Raw genomic sequence first — 18,852 nt, forward strand, 5'->3', positions numbered from 1 at the left:
TGTAAAAACAATATTTTCCCCTGCAGCCTGGTATTTTATGTTATTTATTTTTTTTATTCCAGCACTTGTTTCAAATATGCTGCTCGAGTGGAGCCAGTAAACACTGCAGAGTTCACCCCCCCCCTCTACCCACACACACATACACACGCCCGCAGATCATCTGAATCTTGCGCCGCTCCGCCCGCAGCCTCCTTCGGTCCTAATTAATGGCTCGCAGATGAGTTTTACTAAACACACAGAGCGAGCAGACACGCAGCAGAATGTGTGTGTCGGCATCTCCAGAGGACGCTAAAGGCTCGGAGTGTGTCTGTAAGACAGACTGCATCTCAGAGTCTCTTTGAGCTCCTCACAATTTAGTTCGCATGAAATCTAAATGAGCCGGGCAGACTCGGTCCACACACACCATTTAGTCATCAAAAAGGAATGTTCAGTTTGTGGAAAAGGAAACTTATTTCGGTCACTGGTTTCAACCACTAGCTAAAACGTTTGCTGCACTAAACCTACAGTGCTAGGCCAGCACGGAATTTAGTTAATGCAAACTTTATTTGAAATTATCTGCCCGTCAACGACTATAACCCTCAAGCACCAATTTCAGTTTTACATTATATTTTACTCGTTTTATGAAGCCCTTAGTTATTATACTTGTTTATGTCTTCATCTCTCTGGTTTTGTTTTATTTTGTTAACATTTCTTGTTTGAAATAAAGTCATTGGGAAAAGAGGGAGAACGTGAGGAGAGGAAACGGAACTGTTTTCAAAATAAGAGCATGAATATGTCTAACTACTCGACAAATTCAGAACAGTTGAAAACGAAAACTTCAACACAGATGTCAAACTTTATTCAACTGATAGTTAGCAAGACAGACGAGTCAGTGGCGGTTAGAGCTTTAGAGTGGATCGGGAAATGTTGATTCGGGGACAGCTAAGTATGCTAAGTGATGTCAAAGTAAGAGCAAAAGAGCTAAATGAGAAGTTAGCGCTGCTATCTGCACATTTGCAGGTTGGCAGAAGTGAAATTCATTAAATTTCTTTTAGCAACGTCATTTTCAAACAGATCCTTAAAAAGGTTAGAGGTTAATGTCATTACAAATAACCAACAACCTTTTATTTCAAAACCGACCTGCTCAATAAGCCCCCATATAGACCTTTCACAATAACAAATTTTGCTTGACAATATATTGTCCCAGAATTTATTGTGATAAACGATACAATTGTTGTTTTGAGACCATTTTCAAGCAATATAATGATAATTGCATAAATAACGCAAGAACACCTTCTCAAAGATCAATGAACTTTAAATTCGAATGAATATTTTACACTGGAACTGGAAGACACTTGAAATGTCTAAAATAAATAAGCAAAACAACAAATAAAACAAATTATGAAGTCTGCATCAAATTATGAGGATCAGACTGAAGACTTTTATCATCCAGTTTTAGGTAGGAAAAGAGAAAAAGAAGAAATCATGCAAGTGGAAATTATTGAGTTTGCTTTAATTTGTCGTGCGATTAATTGTTTTATTGCTTTTTGCAACAGCTCTGCTTGAAAATCCCTTAAAATCAGTGTACTTTAATTCAGAACAAGACAATATCTATTTATTCAAATAAGATTAATGAGACTTATTTTCAGAATGTGTTGAAAAATATTCTCGAGAAAATCCTACTTGACATCTCGCGCATTATGTTTATATATTTCTAGCAGATTAAGTGGGTGGATCAATTAGAGTTCCAACTAGCTTATTTCACAGAAACATTTTTTCATTAAATAGAATAAAATATGTCTACATTATGCCAGAGCACAAGCTTCAGTCAGAGCTCTCTCTATTTCAGACCCTGTTCTCTCATTCATTAGGCTCAGACGTTCTGGCAAACACATGCCGCCGCTAATTACTGCAGGTTTATCCATGGAGGAGGGAAGTATTGAGAGCTTCCTTTATTTTTTTTTAATGTAATGACATGATCTGTCCTTAGAAAAAGAAAGGAAGAAAAAAAAAAAAGCAGATAACGAGCCAAAGCAGCCCACTGCTGCTGGGCCCGTCTGTGTTAACGAGACCGCTGCAGGCCAAAGCGGTGTAGCGCTGAAAGTAGAGCGTAGATGTTTCCTGGTCTGACCTGCCAGCCCTGCTGTCGCCGCTCAGCTGCTCCAGGGGCGACGATGTGAACATGAAAGCAGCAGGTTTATGCACGTTTTAAAGTCTCCTTTTACAACTTCACACACAGGTTTTGTGAGGCTTCGATAAAATTGCTACCAATACAGCATTTCAGTACTGCAGCACACATCCATCCTGGTTCCAGCACTTCATTTCCTTTTATCTTGCATATGGCTCCTTCTTCCAGAGACAATCTCCTTGAAAAGGCTAAACTTGCCCTGCTCGTACCCAAATGCTAGCAGGTAAGAAATTAGGGTTTTGCAACCTTTACAAACTGACTCTGTGGAACAAAATAGTTTGTTGTCATCATTTCTACTGTAGGAAATTCCCGAAATTTAGGAAAGAACAGTCATTTTTACTTTTGTTTCAAGGTTTAAAATTTTCTTTTCTTTATTGCAACATTTAAATTTAAAGTAAAACGATAAAAAATATTGTGTCATTCTTTGCAGAAATGTATGTGTATGTTGGACAGAAACACCTAGGAAAAACTGGTAAGCTAAAGTATTTATGAAATTGTTAGTATTTTTGGACAGTCATTGAGTGCCTGCAGGCTGCAGATGTCAGCAATAGATAAATTAAATCTTAAGATCATTCTGCGTCATAAATCTTTCGTCACATCCAGACTTTTTTGGTCTGCCTCATGTGAAAAATCAAGATAGTTTCCACATATTTTACAAGATGACACATTGTTCTGGAGCTTTCTCAGCTGAGAAAGGTCAACATTAACATTAACATCTTTAAGTCACTGTGAGCTCTTAGCAGGTCATCTGTCCTGTTTTGGGGATGCTGCAGCTGATAGGAAAACGAAAGAGGCTACAAACAGAGCGGCCATGTAAGAAAACTGCTAAAGCTAGAGGTGGCTAAAGATCTTATTTTGTGTTTTTACCAGATCGATGCGCTTCAACGGCAACTTTTTGTTGGGTGGAACAATAAAAGAAAGGAGTTTAAAAATAGTCAGCCTGAAAAAAAAAAGCTGAATTTAGATAAACTGTTCTTACATTTAAATACATGTAGAATTATCATGCTAATTCAAAAGCTAGATGAAAGCTGAAAAGTCACATAAACCAATAAGTGTGCAGTCAGCTGTTGAAGCTAACAACTGAGCGTTATTCCGACTCCTGTGTGAGCTTCATTGTGTTTCACCGACTCCAACAGCAGCAAAGGTCAGTGTGTGTAGGCTGAGCTGTGATGATGCCGGTGTCTAGATGTTTGTCTTCTCTTTGTTGCGCAGGCCCTGCCTGTGTGTGGTGTGTGTGCGTGTACGTTTGTAGCTAGCGGCTTAGTTGTTCTTATGGCTTTTCTGTAGTTGTGTGTGTTGGTGTGCGTATCAGTGTGTGTATGGGTGGGTGGGGGGGTTGCGGGGGCGTGGGCGTGTGTGTGTGTGGAGAGGTCAGGAGATTTTTTTGTGCCTCCTCAGATGTGCCAGTGCTGTGTGTGATCTCCAGCTCGGCTCTTTCATGTTATTGTCCCCCCCCCCGCCCCCCCACACACACACACACACACCTCGGCCCCTCCACCACTGCACCCCGCTTGATCTGGGTCCCCCTCCACCAGCCCCCTCTGCTCTGCCTCTTCTCTGGCCCCAGTCTCACCTCATCTCTCTGTTCAGTTTAGGAAATTCAGATATGAAGTGAAGGGGTCTTTTAAAATATGTATCTAATCTTTTTTTCTGTTTTCAACGCATTTTTAGAGTGTTTTGATACCTGACAGTTTGGTAGACTCGGTTAATTGCAACATTTCTTACAATTTTTGGCTGCTGTGGTTTGCTTCCCAAACGTTTAGAAAGATCTGTTCAACTCCTCACCTGTGGTGGCGCTGTACCAAGAACTACTGAAGGAAACAACACTAAAACGTCCACAGAAGATATGAATGCAACTTCTTTCTACGTGTAATACTAGCAAAACTTGAGTAGTGTCAGATTTTAGCAGATCTGGGATTTTTCTTTTGTCTTTGGCTAAAAACCACAAACCATTTCTCCTGGTAACGGAAAACTAAGGCGGTTGTTTTGGTTGTATTTACCCAGAATGCCCTGCGCTGTAGTTTTTGCATCCACATACGCATTCAAACCGAACCAAGACAGGTCAGGAGGTTTTGGTCCACATCAGAGTTCCGTTAAACATTCTCACCTCCCAAACAAACCGGACTTCCTAGACAAACGAACTGGAGTTTAATTGAAGCGGACTGAACAGGCTGCGTTTGATTTTCTCTCATTTAATTTTACAGCTCAACAAAAACTAAATTTGTAAGAGATTAGAAACAGAAGGCAGTGGCTCTCCCATTTTTACCAAAATCTCCTGAAGTCTCCTGAATCGTAACAAGTCACACATGATTCTGAGTATTTTTTAGTTAATCAAATCTGACATAAATGGCATGCACATGAGGGCAGCCCCTTTAATTGAATACCCCTCGATAAAATCAGAAATGAACTTGTATCCCGCTGTTACACATTTTTTAGACATCCTCACTCAGTTACTCAGTTATTTCTTTGGATCTTAATTTATTACTTTTTAATTATAACTGTACAGTGTTATTTCTTTGATGTTATGAATCCTAACTGTCCTTATTACAATTTTGTTATGTAACTATTTTCTTCTCTCCCAAACTGCCTCCAGAAATCACTTAGGGGACGGTTTGCTGGCTTAGTAGAAATGAACAGCACAGGGATTACATTTCTAGGTACAGATAAGTGCTGTTTTATGTTGGTCTGTCAGGTAAAATTCAAATAAAGCAGAAAGTGGGTTTGTTTCGATTTGCTGTCATTCTGTTCTGTCTTGTTACCTGACTCTGTCACTAGATGTCCCCAGCTACCCTCTCCTGCTCTCTGCAGCATCACGTCATCATGTCCTCCTCATCACTGACCTGAGTCTCTCCTGCCAACACACACACAGTCCTTCCTCAGATCCTCTCCCTCTTTCATCCAACTCTCTGTTCTCTGTGCTGAATCTTCTCCGTTGCTCAGCTCAACATTTTTGACGTGTTTCTCTGAATTATTACTTTTGACCAAATTGTCCTACTGTGACGTTTTGTTTGGCGTTCTGCTGTCACGTTAGACTTGTAGTAGTTGCCACTGAATATTCATCATCTTCATATTCATCATCGTCTGTTTTTGTTGTGTTCTTAACACTTGTTTCCAGATAGTGTGGCATAAATGTCAACAGTCGTAGCAGAAGGAAGCAGCCTCTGCTGTTCGCAGTTCATCCATTTTAAAAGTAACTCACTTTTAGAAATGTATCAGTCTGAGGATAATTGGAATATTCAAGATGTTTAAAGATCCAAACTGCCAATTATGAAATGAACCAATTATTTCAAATGTTTCCACTTCCGTCAGCCTTATTGCAAAGTTTATGTACACAAACAAGGAATGTAACTTTCCTTCCATGTGGCTCTCAATTATGGAATTTACTGTATATGAAGGGGACGTAAAAAATAAAACTCTTTTGTAACTAAACATCCGTCATCATGCTCTGCAGGACCCGTCTGTCATATTGCAGCTGGAGGATCATGCTGAGATGCAGTGATATGAGGATGCTGCTTCTCTTTGAGAACTATAATTATCTTCATTCTAAATGCTATTTTCTTTCAGTTTTAATTGGACAGTTTTAGTTTTTTTGTACAAGTAAAACACCTGAAACCTGTATTATGGAATGTTTTTCTCTGTATAACTTCTATTTAAACTTAATATTTGTAGGGAACATGGGTGTGTTCTTTCTGTTTTTGAAAAACAAGAAAAAATATTCAACTCTTAGTCAAAGTTTGCCATCCAACTGAACTTGTTCAGTTCCATTATAGCCAGAGGTAAATTTAGAGGTTAGAGGTTAGTTAGTTAGTTAGTTAGTTAGTTAGTTAGTTAGTTAGTTAGAGGTTAATTTAGACATTTTCCATGTTCTATAACGCCCTTAGATATTGTATTTATTGTATTGTATTTATGTTTATGTCTTGTTCTCTGCTGTCTGTGTTCTATTTTGTTCCTATTTTTTTCTTGTTTGAAATAATTCTTAGTGAAAAAACAGAGAATGTGAGGAGAGGAAACAAACTGTTGCGTAAATAAACTATAAATGTCTAATTAAAAAATTTATCCAACTGAAAGTTTACAAAACACTGTAAACTTGTTGTAAATGTTCTTAATTCTTAATTTTTCCAGAACTTGTTTGGAAAAATTAACTTAGGGGAAGCTAAGCGTGCTAAACGTTTTCAAGGTTAAGAGCTTTAGCAGAAGTGTGTCCCCCTACTGCCTTTACCATAATGTTCCAACCACAGCATTTTTGTATTTTGGGAGGATTTTATTTGATAGACGGACACAAAATGGTGCATTATTGTGAAGGGAAAGGAAAAAAATCAAAGGTTTCTCCTTGGTTTTTATTTGTGAAGGATTGTCCAAATCTTGTGTTATTATCCTTCTAATTAAAGTTGTCCCAACAAAACACGCAGATGTTTGTGGAACCTGACAGAATGTGACAACATGTCACTGCATACTCGTGTGTTTTCTCCATCCATTTTCGTTCAGGTATCTTAATCACCCGTTCACCAACCTTCCTCTTTCTTTGTCTTGTCCTTTCTTTCTTCTAGATATGGGGCTTTTACAAACAAGGCTACAAGTGTAAAGGTAAGACAACAATTCTCCGAGCAGATGTTCTTGTTCCACTTGGAAGACTGCCGCCTCCTGAGAGTCTCTTGATCCCATTGATCTCCCCTCTAAGCTCATATAGCTACGCATATAAAGAGTAAATGTCAAGAACACACAGAGCCGCCGTCTCACCAGCTGTACAGGATCACTCCATGTCCACACATAAAGCCTGGATTTGCCCTTCCGGGCCTCCATATAGATTTGTGTTTGACACCCACACACACACGCACGCTCACACACACCTCCAACACCTCCTCACCCGTCAACACTCCCGTCTTAAACACTGACTTAGCCTTCTTCTTTGTACTGGGGAGAGGCTGTCAGTGGTTTGTGCCAAGCTGGTGATGAACTGCAGATGCTTCACTCTGGAAATAACTTAGCACCATAAATGGAATGTGAGGAAAACCTTAGGAAGTGATGGCAGATCTCGGGAAGTTTTTCGTCTGCTGCGGTTTTAGCAGGAGGCGACTAAAGACAAATGACTGCTCTGCTAGTTTACGCTCAGAGTGGCTCGGACGATTAGCTCGTTAGCTTGCAACAAACCGATTCGCCTCTGTTCAGTAAATTCTCCAAACTCTACAGTGGGAAAGAATTCTACTGAGTCTTTTCTGGAAAAAAACAGGGATTTCCTTATCGTCCACATGTGATTTTGTTATTAACATTCTCCTCGTTCATTTAGGCCTTCAGGTTTGACAACCGTTGCTTATTAAATCGCTGGCAAGCCTTCATCAAACATTTCCGTCGCATAGCAGCCGGAGTAATTAGTGTTTGCCGGAGCCATTAGATGCAGTTTTCACAACGCTCCGCACCTCGAATGTAGGAGACAAGAAAAATAGATGTGTTTACTCAAAGGCTAATTTGTTCATTAGCACAAACTGATCCCAGAAGTATTCCAAAACCTTTGCACTTTTCCACTTTTTTCCCCCACGTTGCAAACACAAAGCAGTGCCGCCATGTGAAGCAGTAGGGAAACTGGTTCCAAAAACCTTCTAGGAAACAAGGACTGGAAAGTGTGGATTGGTGGTTAGCATCTAACTGAGTAGTTTAGGTCAAAGTGTATTCATAGTTGATTTTACTACAGATACGTGGAAAAACTTGTAAGTTTTGGGTTTGCTAGATGTTCTCCATGCACTTTCAGATGTTTTGCTAAAAATGTCAAAATATAGTTTTAAGATGTGCAAAAGAGGTAAAAAAAAAGAAAAAAACTTCAATTAAAAAACCCCCAAATACATCTCAAAATTTTTTACTTGTATTTTAAATTTTTTTAAGTCACTCATTTCAGTAATAAATTATGTACAGAATGAAATATTTCACACTTTTGTTTATTATTTTTATAATAACTGACATTAAGGTAGTTACTTCATTGTGCTATAAAATGTTGCTATGTGAAACACATAATACTTCCCCTTTAAGAAAGTGAAATCAATCGAAGTTCATGTTTTTAACAGATAAAAGGACGGTCCGCATTTGGCTTTTGGTATTACAGAGAAGGCTAAGTGCGGGTCAAACACAATCACACCCATAAGAAGGACTGATGTCTCTGCAGTGGGTACACCCACACACACACACACGCACGCACACACACCTCCCACCCATTCAACCCCCCCTGCTACCCCACACTTTCCAATATCCTCACCACTCAGAGGCCTGTAGTCTGACTGGGAGTTTCAGTGTGTTCTGGCTTGTTCCATTAATGAGACCGGAGGAAGTCAATGAGAGAGGCCCACAGCCATTCATCCCCATTACCATTGTTAGGTTGTACTCAGGGAGGGAGACAGAGCGCCAGGGGTGTAATTGAAATGAATCACCCACTGTGGTGCAGTGCAGGAGTGGGAGGACTCTGACTGCGAGTGGGTTGCTGGGATGTGTGTGTCGGAGCAGCAGATGTCAGGCATTTCAGACTTAACTATAGGAAGCCTCTAGGTGTGTGACTGGGTGCAATGCTGTCACAGTTCATTCCAACTTTTACTCCAACACACAGCCACAGAAATAGCCCTGATTTGAGGGTTTTTCAGACTTTTTCAGTCAGCTTGACATTTCTGCAGCAGCAGCTTTCACTTTTTTTTTTTTTTTTTTTTGATTGAGAAATATTTGATTCGACTCCCATATCTCTCTCTCTCAGACTTTCGACTTACAGCTGTTTAAGTCTTAAGGAGGCATCCACACATCTAGAACTTCTTCGCATTTTGTCAGAAACTTCAAGTGATTTTATTAGGATTTTATCCATCAAACACGAAGTAGTGTGTTTTGGTGGAGTAGGACAAAACGAATACATGGCTTTCAGTGTGTCAGTTCTCTGTAGAGCCACATTTTGCTACGAAGTCTTTAGGGAATGTTACTATCAGCTTTGGACATTTGGAGGATTGTAGTTTTTGTTAGAGATGGGTGTATCCATCCAAAGTATCGGTACGTCCACCAAGTATCGGGTCTGTTAGTATCCAGTATCGCATACTTTAGTTTCATATTCTCTCTTGAAATTTTGTATAATTTTTTTTGTATTGTTTCAATTTGCTTTCAAATTATAATTTTCTTGCACTTTGTTTATTTAAGAAAAATGCACATGTCATGTTATATGATATGTTATTAAAATAAATTACTTTGTCCAAATTATGTAATAGGGTTGAACAAAAAAATAATTCAAAAGCATTATTATAATAAAATAACACTTAAACGTCAGAAGCTCATTGATTTATCAAACTTGAATAATAAAAAGTATCGGTATTGGCGATATAGGCCCATTACTAATTACACAATAATTACAGTATTAATGCATATTAAGATAATTTGGTGTTTGAAGTATTACAATGAGCAGTTTTAGAGGGAGTACCAAGTATTTGCGAATTGTAGCTTTTTGCGGGTGACTGTGGCCCCTAACCTGCATGAATCCTGGGTGTCGCTCAAATTAGAGCTGAGTGATACTGCATGTTTTGATATCGATCTGATATCAAGTAAATACCGAGCCACTACCGATGCCAGTACCAAAACTTTATACCATTTGGTTTGATATATAATCAAACTTCTGACTTTAGGGTGTTTCTGTTTTTTTCTTTTGAGTTATTTTGTTAAAACCAAGGATAGACATAGTTTATATATGTCTACTCTATGAACATATTAACATGATAAACAGAGACCATTGAAAATAAGCAAAATGTTTTGTTGAGGTAGAGTTGAGAAACTGCGATACAAATATAAAACAAAAATGTCAAGTCCAAATCTAAAGCTAAAATATTGATCTTAACACGCTGGTATTGATCCAATCTAGAAATCAATCATTTTCATCGATCCGCCCACCTCTGGCTCGAATTATCTCTGAGAGAATGGAGAGTTTCTGTCAAAAATGTGTAAATTCAAAGTTTCTAAGTATAACATGACATACTAGGAAAAAGTTGAAGACTCACAAATATTTTTTCATATAACTGAAGGTAAATATTCAGTTTTCTCGCTATCTTGCTGGGTGACCCACCACTGCTGCTCCCGCTCCTCTCAGACTCGCCCCAGCTTACGGAGTTACTGTTGAGTACGGTTGACCTTTCTGTGTGTGTGTGCCAGTGCTCATGTGCCTGCACGCCGTGCCAAAGCGCTTTTCTGTCACCACTAGCTCTCCCATTTACCCCCATGTTTCGGTTCGGACCCGTCCCGTTGTCTGACCCTGTCTCTCCTCTTCATTCCCCCGCCGCCCCAAACAAATGGACATTCCCTTGTCGCCGATCTTCCCTGCCTCTCCACCCGACTCGCCATCCTCTCCTCCTCTCCCGACACCTGTCCCTGCCGGCGTCCTTCGCCCGCCGCGTTAAACCTCCGGGTGCAGCCTGCGGGGTCAACTGCCACAAGGCCTGCCGCAGCCGCCTGGCCGTGGAGTGCAAGAAGAGAACCAAGAGCATCAGCCACGAGACTCCGCCCGCCCTGCAGGCCCGGTCCTACAGCTTCCCACCACCTGCAAACACTCCGCCCAGCCTCCAGAACACAGGTGAGGACGACGGCGTGTTAGCGCCGGTGCGGATGGAAAAAAAAGGGGCGCATTTCTGACAAAAACTCTGAAATTCTTTGGTTTAACCTCAGAAACGTTCTAGACGAAACAAAGGAACTTCAGGGTTTGAAAAGTTGAAAATTTGCTCAAAATAACTGAAGTTTTGAGATTAATCCCAGAAATTTTCTAGAAAAAAACTCTTGAGTTTCAGAAGTCAAAGATTTTAGACCTTTGAAATTTCCAAGGTTTTTTTTTTCTTTTTCTCAAGAATATTTCTGAACTTAATCTAAAAACTTCTGAGTTTGTATTCACAATCTGCGCCAACATTGCCAGTATCACGCACTTCTTTGTTCCGTGAATCTTCCACAACGACGGAAGAGATTCAACCAGCTGCCTTCTTTGTCTTAATACTTGTCTTATTTGATGCTGAAAATGAATGACTTGGAAAACGTTACTTTTTTTACTCTGTAGTGATAGAATTTGTTTGATGACCTGAAACATTAAAGTGATCATAACAGAAAGAAATCCATTCAAATCATTTTCCTAGAGCTCTGAATTAATCTGTGCCATAAATACTAGCAAAGGAACAAAGGATATAGCAGGATATTTATAGCAGGATATTTATGTTAAAATGTCTGCATTAAAATCAAAAATAACAGTACATTATATGAATTGTGTGGAAATACTGTGGTACTTTTATTCGTTCATGCGGTGAGACTTTAGAAACGTACCTTAGAGTAAAATATAATTAGCTTACTACAGGGAAACCTTTCCTCTCTGGCTGATTTGAGGACACAGGATGTCCAGCTAATTGAACCAGAATGCCGTAAAGATCCGGCCAGTGGTCAAGGTATTCTGCGCTCTCAGTCTTTTCTTTCTCTCTGTCTCCATCAGTCATTGCAGAAGAGGACATAGAGACGGTCGAGGAGGGAGTATTTGATGTCCATCTATAACCAGGTGAGAGAGACGCTTGTTGTTATTGCATTCCTCTTCTGCTTGTCGTTGGCATCTCTCCACATTTTGCAGCTCTCCCATAGCAGTAATTGATTTTCACTCCTGTTAATAACTACCTGTTTGGGTTTGGACGACTCCTGCAGTCTCTGTGGTATCTGCTGGGCAAGGCAGAGAGCGGTCAGGCTGAAGCTCCTGGTAGAACCTACAAGATGTTTCACATGTAAAACACTGAGGGGAAAAGTCTTGATGAACTGCTATCTCCTCTATTTCTGCAGTTATCTGACTTTTATCATCATCTTTATTTCTGGCCGGGATTCATGAAGCACATTGCTCTAAAGACATGTTGGAGCAATCCGGCAGAATTGTGCAGTTGGCAGTTATTTTTGTGTCAGGTATGCGTCCTCTCTACAACCCCAGACACAGCAGATGCAGAGGTGTCTGAAGACATACAAAAGATTGCACTTTATAGTATTTTATTTAAAAACAAAACTGCTGCAGTCGACCACCAGTAAGGAAATGAAATGGCACTCCTGGATTGGTTGATTTTCAAATGCCAGTCCGTAGCTTGTCAGTGACTGTGGAGCTGGAATACCAAATCAAAAACTGCATTTTCTTTCAAATACTTGAGATATATTCTGTGAAAAAATCCATGAAAAACTTGCATGTATGTAGACAGATCTGTAAACACTGAGCTGCAAAGAGGCCATGTGCTGGACTGAGATTTGGTGACTTTGGTTAAGCCAGCAGAGTTCAGCGTACTCAATTTTATCTTCAAGATGATTTGAAGTTTATGATATGCATAATATTTCAGAGTATGAGGCATGTATCTTAGATATTTTGCTGAGATTACTGCAGTAAGTTAGAAGCTACACACCTTTGGTCACAAAATATCAGTTGGTTAGTCTGAAAAAACACAAAACCTGTGATTCGATTGCCTGATTTGTGTTATGTGAGAAGACAAAGTGAGCTGTAGCAGGCAGTTGGATGAATGTTTATTGGCGGTAGACTCAGATACACTTCAGGAAGATGAGCTGCATTATTTTTCATTGATGTGGTTTCTATAACTATGTTGGTTCAGGATTCAGAGTTGAGTTCTGGTCCAAACTCTGGAAATCAGAACTCTACCACAATTTGAAAGAAGCCACGTCTGTCTGACTGACTGGTCTTTAGAAACAGGTCAGGTTTACGCGGTGTCCAGAAACAAACCCTTTCCCAGTCCACTTAGCGGTATGGCATGGGTCGGTACGGGTCAGTACGGGTCGGTACACTGTTTTATGGTCCAGCATATCAGAAAAGCGTTTCCACTGCCAGTTGGACTCTCACTGGGCAGGCGGGCTTACACTCAACACATCTAACATTACGTCTACCAGTGTGACGACAAACGTAACCCACTAGTACGTCTCATGTGTTTCAAGCAGTGACGTTCTTCTGTCCCCCAATCAGTGGACGGTGTTGTGCAATGCCAGTTGTTAACCGTAACCATACAACACCATTGACCTATGAACTTGCAACTGAAGGGGACCAAGGAATGGTGTGGTACAGGTTGGTTGTACGGGCCACTGTTTCAATGGAAACAAACAAAATAGCGATCCGTAGCGCTCAATGGAAACGAGGCGTAATGTAATCATCTTTCATAAGCCGACCAGCACGGCGACATGTTACTGCAGTTATAGACATATCCAAGAACAAGAGTCCTAAAATGTTATCCATTAACCACAGCACAGGTGCTGTTAAGCCCATTTCTTTGCCTCATTTATTTCCTTTAGGATTGTATTATGGAAATAAAGAGATCAATAAGTGAGCTTTAATAACTGTAACCGTGCCAGAAATACCTTTAGGTCTTCTAAAAGCCTTTGTGGCTTTTGGTCCTTTGAAAAACATCAATGACTCCTTACGGGCTCCAATCACAGCTTGCATATAAATAAATATGAGTTGTGAGCAGTTCAGTCGAATTGCGTTCTTTCGTTTCCCAGGCTGTTTGATTTGAATAATTCTTAAAGGCCTTCACAAGTGAAACTAATCAGTGTATTAAAAGAAAAAAGGAAAATGGAGATAACGGACGGGAAAGAAATTTGCCTAATTTCCCTTTGGAGGAATGGCTCTTCTTCTTTTGTACCATCTTACCCCCTCTGAGAATTATCTTACTGCTAAGTCAGAGACCAGTGTTTTTTTAAATAGGCTAATTAAACAACAAGAATGCAAAATGACATGGTCATATTCGCCAATGAAGAAGCTGTGGGGCAAAAATGTATCCACACATTTTGAATACATTGTAGTAAAACATGTTTTCTGGCTGCCTTCAGACATTTTGACTTCATAATAAAGTGATGATAGAATGCAGTGCCTTAATTCCCACTGAACAATGCCACATTTTCAACCACAAGCTTTCATGTACCTCATTGGGCTTTATGTGTCGGACCAACACAAGCCTGTAGACAGTTATGAAACTATCTGCAGGCTATCAACTACCTAGATACTCTGAGGCCCATAGATAAAGTATGTTCAGAAGTCAGCAAATCACTAAATAGAGTCCACCTGTGTGGGGTTTCATTTTATTTTACACCCGGCTGCTTTGTGGAGGTCTTAGAGGTTTGTTAGGGAACATTAGTGAACCGACGGCAGCATGAAGACCAGAGAACAGAGAAACATCTGGTAGCCGCTCTGGGTGCTGGTCATGAGACCCAAGAGCTCATGGTCAACGATGTGTCATAAAAAACAATATTATGAACAAACTGTTTGCAGCACGGGGCTGCACAGTGGCGCAGTTGGTAGAGCTGTTGCCTTGCAGCAAGAAGGTCCTGGGTTCAATTCCCAGCCCGGGGTCTTTCAGCATAGAGTTTGCATGTTCTCCCTGTGCATGGTGGGTTCTCTCTGGGTCCTCCGGCTTCCTCCCACAGTCCAAAAACATGACTGTCAGGTTAATTGGTCTCTCTAAATTCTCCCTAGGTGTGAGTGTGTGTGTGAGTGGTTGTGTGTTCTGTATGTCTCTGTGTTGCCCTGCGACAGACTGGTGACCTGTCCAGGGTGACCCCGCTTCTCACCCGGAATGTAGCTGGGGATTGACACCAGCAACCCTCCCGACCCCATTAGGGATGAAGGGTGAACAGAAAATGGATGGATGGATGTTTGCAGCATGGTAACTTAGCAACAGAGCAGTGGTGGGCACTTTTCGGCTAATGCGCTAATAGCGGAGTTCAGTTTACTCTTTAGCATTGTTGCTAGTGTAAGATGATTTATTTTTCCTTTTGCATTAATGTGTTACATACAAGATCAGTTACTTTCTACAGTTGATTCATAGCTAAGGAATTGCGCTGTGCCTTTAAGAGGAGCTGTTTCTTCTTCGTTGGTCTATTTTTAGGCGTGCCCGAGACGGGTTCTATGGAGGTTGAATAAAAGACTGGACAGCTACACTCTTCCCTCTCAGTGTTCTGCTCTTTCTCCACCCACCGACCTCTTATTCTATGGTAGCGCAGATTTAGCTCACATCGTAGTGTTACACTAGCTATGAAAATATTTAGCGTACTTAGGTTCCCATAAATTGATATCTCCAGATAAATTCTGAAGCGTTAATTTACTTCATCATCTGTGTTGAGCTGTTAGTTGTCGACTGTTGATGAATTCTTCAAGTAGAGACATTTATTTCACGCTCTTGTTTTGAAATGAGTGAAGTGTTTTTAAGCAGCTGGCAGAGGCATCAAGAACTGCAGCTGGAAAAGGTTTCTGTGACGAGTCAACGCAGAGGGTGGAATGAAAATCCACGCCACATTTTTGCATTTGTATATATTGAAAACATACGAACCATGAATTATTTTCATTCCTGTTGCCAACTATGCACACTGTTTTCTAATCTTTCAAATATATTCACGTTTGTGGTTGTAATGTGACATGTAAAAAAAAAAAAAAAAAAAAAAAAAAAGAGAGAAAGGAAATCCTTTCAATACTTTTGCTAAGTTTAGTAAATTGGAAGAATTTACAATTTAGCTAATCTTTGCACATTTATCTTGTGTTATGTGATCAAAATTATGGGTTGTCATTTGTAAAATTACACAGTAAAAAAAATTAACAGCAATATTTTTGTTTCTGTAGCCGTAGAGAAAAAAAAAGGATGCTCAATTTTCAAAGTCATGTTGTCACCATGTTATTCATACATTTATAAATGTCAGTTTCAATCTATTTCATTCACAAGCGACACAACAAGCTAGAGATGTCGCTAGCAAGTTAAACATTTAACTTACTGACTAGATATTTTGTTAGCAAATTAAAGATCTAGTTTGCTAAGTATGTTTTTATGTTTCAAGTTAGTTGGCTGGTTAAATATGGAAGTTGCTAAATATTTATTTAGCAGGCTACATTTTTAGCTGAATGCTAAATATCTAGGTTGCTAATGAAAATTTTAAATTTCAGGTTAGTTAATTATTATGTTAAATATTTTTGCTTGATTTCTAAATAGTTAGCAATCTGTTATTGCTTCGTATTTCCCATAATTCTTCATTCTTACGTCAGACCGGCTGAAGGAGGAAGTGCATAGCTCAGATCTGACATCCTGGTTTCCTGTTTTGTCCACCTGGTGCGGCTGCCGTCATGCTGATGGGGTTCCTGTTTCTTGCAGGAGCCTTTAACTGCAGGCTGTGTTCTGGGAGCGGGCCGCTGTCAGTCCTCAGCCCTCTCCACCCTGAACCCCAACCCCAGCCGACGGTGGTGTTTCACGAAGCCAGGTCAGAGACCCGAACCCAGCGGAGAACGTTCTGTCACTAACAGAGCATGTTAGTGACAGAACGCTCAACACCGAGGGGGACCACTCTCTGAACGCGCTCTGAACACACTGCCACACGGTGGACCCACACTGGAACAGCGAGCTGTCTTCACCTAAATCGATGGTGCAACGTCTGTGTTGATTCAGTCTGCAGAGAGTGTTCATGTTTAGAACTATTGGATGTTTTTTTTCTGTATTTAAAACAATCCATAAAATTGTATTTTCTCAGTGAAACTTTAGAGTCGGTGTGCATCTTGAGGTGGATGTCTGCTCTTCTTCAGAACATTACAGAGGTGCTGTTATTGCCAAGAATGTAAAGCTGCCACCCAGACTAAGCTATTGTCTCCTTTTCTCTGAGATGCTCTTGTTATTTTTTTTGTTTTCCTCTGTGCTGTTTTCTCAAGTATGTATTTGAGTGGAGCCATAATAAGGACCCAATTTTGATGTCAGATGATATATTGTTGCTTTGTGGAAACCGTGACAAAAGCATCTGCTGGGCAGACAAAAGCGACAGCAGAAAGGAGTGTTTAGACGCCTGTAATTAGAGCGCCGGCGAACGCCGCCGTGTTTTTGTCACTTCTTCCCTTCGTGTCGGCGTAATGTAGTGAACACCGTGCCGTTTTCAGCGTACTGTGGTCGTGAGCCTCGCAGAGACAGACAAACGCTGTCGTCACACCAACAGTCCATTCCTGGTGTGACGCAAATTTGGCGACAGTTTTCTAAAGGGATCAAAGCGGGGAAGTGAAACCGAAATCACCTAATAAGGCTTTTTCATTATTATTATTGTTATTGCACAGCAGCTTGTAGAAAAATATTCCTGAGAATCTTGGATTTTGCCTTTTTTTTTTTAATTTTTTTATCTCTATTCTGCACGTCGCCTCTGAAGTGCTTCTGTATGGTAGAAGTTTGGTGGTTTCTATCGTAGTGAACTCCAGCGCCGTCACTGACAAACGTGTGCAGCTTCGCCGTGCCTCTGGAGAGATGAATTCGGACATGGAGCTGCATTTTGCAAACTGCCGCTTTGTCACTGAATGAGACTCCGTGTTGTTGATTCTTTGCTGCATGAGTATCTGGCCGTTCGGTGTTGATGGCCGCCTCGCCGTGTGTGACCAGAACCTCGCTGCGATGTTCTCTGGTGGCCTCCAAATGATTCCTCAGTATTAAAAGCAGCAGCTGTTCAAATAAGTGTTGTTCTGAAAATGTTTGTGATTAATAACAGTGATATTACTTAAAAAAAAAACCCGAGTTTGTGTATTTTTTCATTTTCTTTGCCAAATGTTCATTTGTATGCAAGACGTGAAGATTTTCTGATTCACCATCGCTGTCTTGACTGAGGCATGTCAAGACTCGTCTAGATCTTTCTTTGTAATACAAGGTCAGGGTCACTAGTAAAAAAAAAAAAAAATTCTGACGAGAAAAAAACCTGAATTCTGAGATTAAAGTGGGACAAAAACGATTTTTTTCTCCCACAGAATTCTGAGAATTTTAGAACTCTGAGAATTTTTTTTAAAATTCTAAGTAAAAAGGCAGAACTCTGAGAAAAAAGTTAGATCATTTTCTGAAAGAAAAAAAAATCTGAATTGCTTTGTCATACGTCCTGTTGCAAAGCCATCGGTTACTTTATCGAATCCAACCTCAACAAGAAAAAAAGAAAAAAAAAAAATAGAAGGTTTTGGGATGGAATAGTTAAAGACTTTGTCACTCATTACAGTTTAGAACAGCAAGGCCAAAACTGGCAAACTGAAACTACTGAGTATTACCCCAAAATTCATTAACTTAAAAATGCAAATAGGTGTTTGTTTATTTAAAATTTTTTAGGGTTTGTTTTTTACTTTCACCTGTTCAACAATTATTTTTTTCTTTTGTGAAATTGGTGCATAATTAAAGATCCAAAACACAAAAAGTCCTTCGAACTGCTACCTTGTTAAAAGAAGACCACCATTTCCAAATATTTTGGTTCAGTTTTGTTGGGCAAATATTCAATGTTCTGGATCTGTGGTCAGGGGCTGAACAGAATCATATCTCAAGGTCCACAAATGGCCCCCCGGACCTCACTTTGGACACCCCTGGCATAGAAGATAAACATTTTTGACACAAAGACAGTTTGGCTCTGACCAATGTTTCCCACCTTAATTAACAAAAAAATAACTTGAAAACTGTATTTTGTCTTGATTTAGTTCTTTGATATTAAAATTACACTGCAAAAACATGAGATCTTGTCAATTTTTGGACTGAATTCTAGTGCAAATGTTTTAGTACACTTGAAATAAAACAAAACTAACTTACAAGTAACATTTCAGCAAAATATGGGAGCTTGATTTTTTAGTAAGTATTTCCTTAATATTGATTTAAAAAACACTTCTTCCACAGGCAGATTATTTTACTTAAAATAGGAGGAAAAAAATT

At 39.9% G+C, this 18,852-nt stretch overlaps 1 protein-coding gene across 2 annotated transcripts in view; it reads left to right on the plus strand.

Annotated features, from left to right (window-relative positions):
* Window positions 1-18,741, plus strand: part of LOC122820515 (RAS guanyl-releasing protein 2-like) — a 57,427-nt gene extending 38,686 nt beyond the window's left edge. Inside the window, exons 14-17 of one of the 2 annotated variants that reach the window (XM_044097993.1) lie at window positions 6,715-6,751; window positions 10,581-10,739; window positions 11,634-11,696; window positions 16,303-18,740. In XM_044097993.1, the coding sequence (XP_043953928.1) occupies window positions 6,715-6,751; window positions 10,581-10,739; window positions 11,634-11,692 (255 nt within the window). In that variant the 3' untranslated portion in view covers window positions 11,693-11,696; window positions 16,303-18,740. Of the gene's footprint in view, window positions 1-6,714; window positions 6,752-10,580; window positions 10,740-11,633; window positions 11,697-16,302 lie in introns of both variants that reach the window. The other variant, XM_044097994.1, reaches the window with a different exon arrangement.
* The last annotated feature ends 111 nt before the right edge of the window (window positions 18,742-18,852 follow it).

The sequence above is a fragment of the Gambusia affinis genome, linkage group LG18 (genome assembly GCF_019740435.1).
Source record: "Gambusia affinis linkage group LG18, SWU_Gaff_1.0, whole genome shotgun sequence".
Lineage (NCBI taxonomy): Eukaryota > Metazoa > Chordata > Actinopteri > Cyprinodontiformes > Poeciliidae > Gambusia > Gambusia affinis.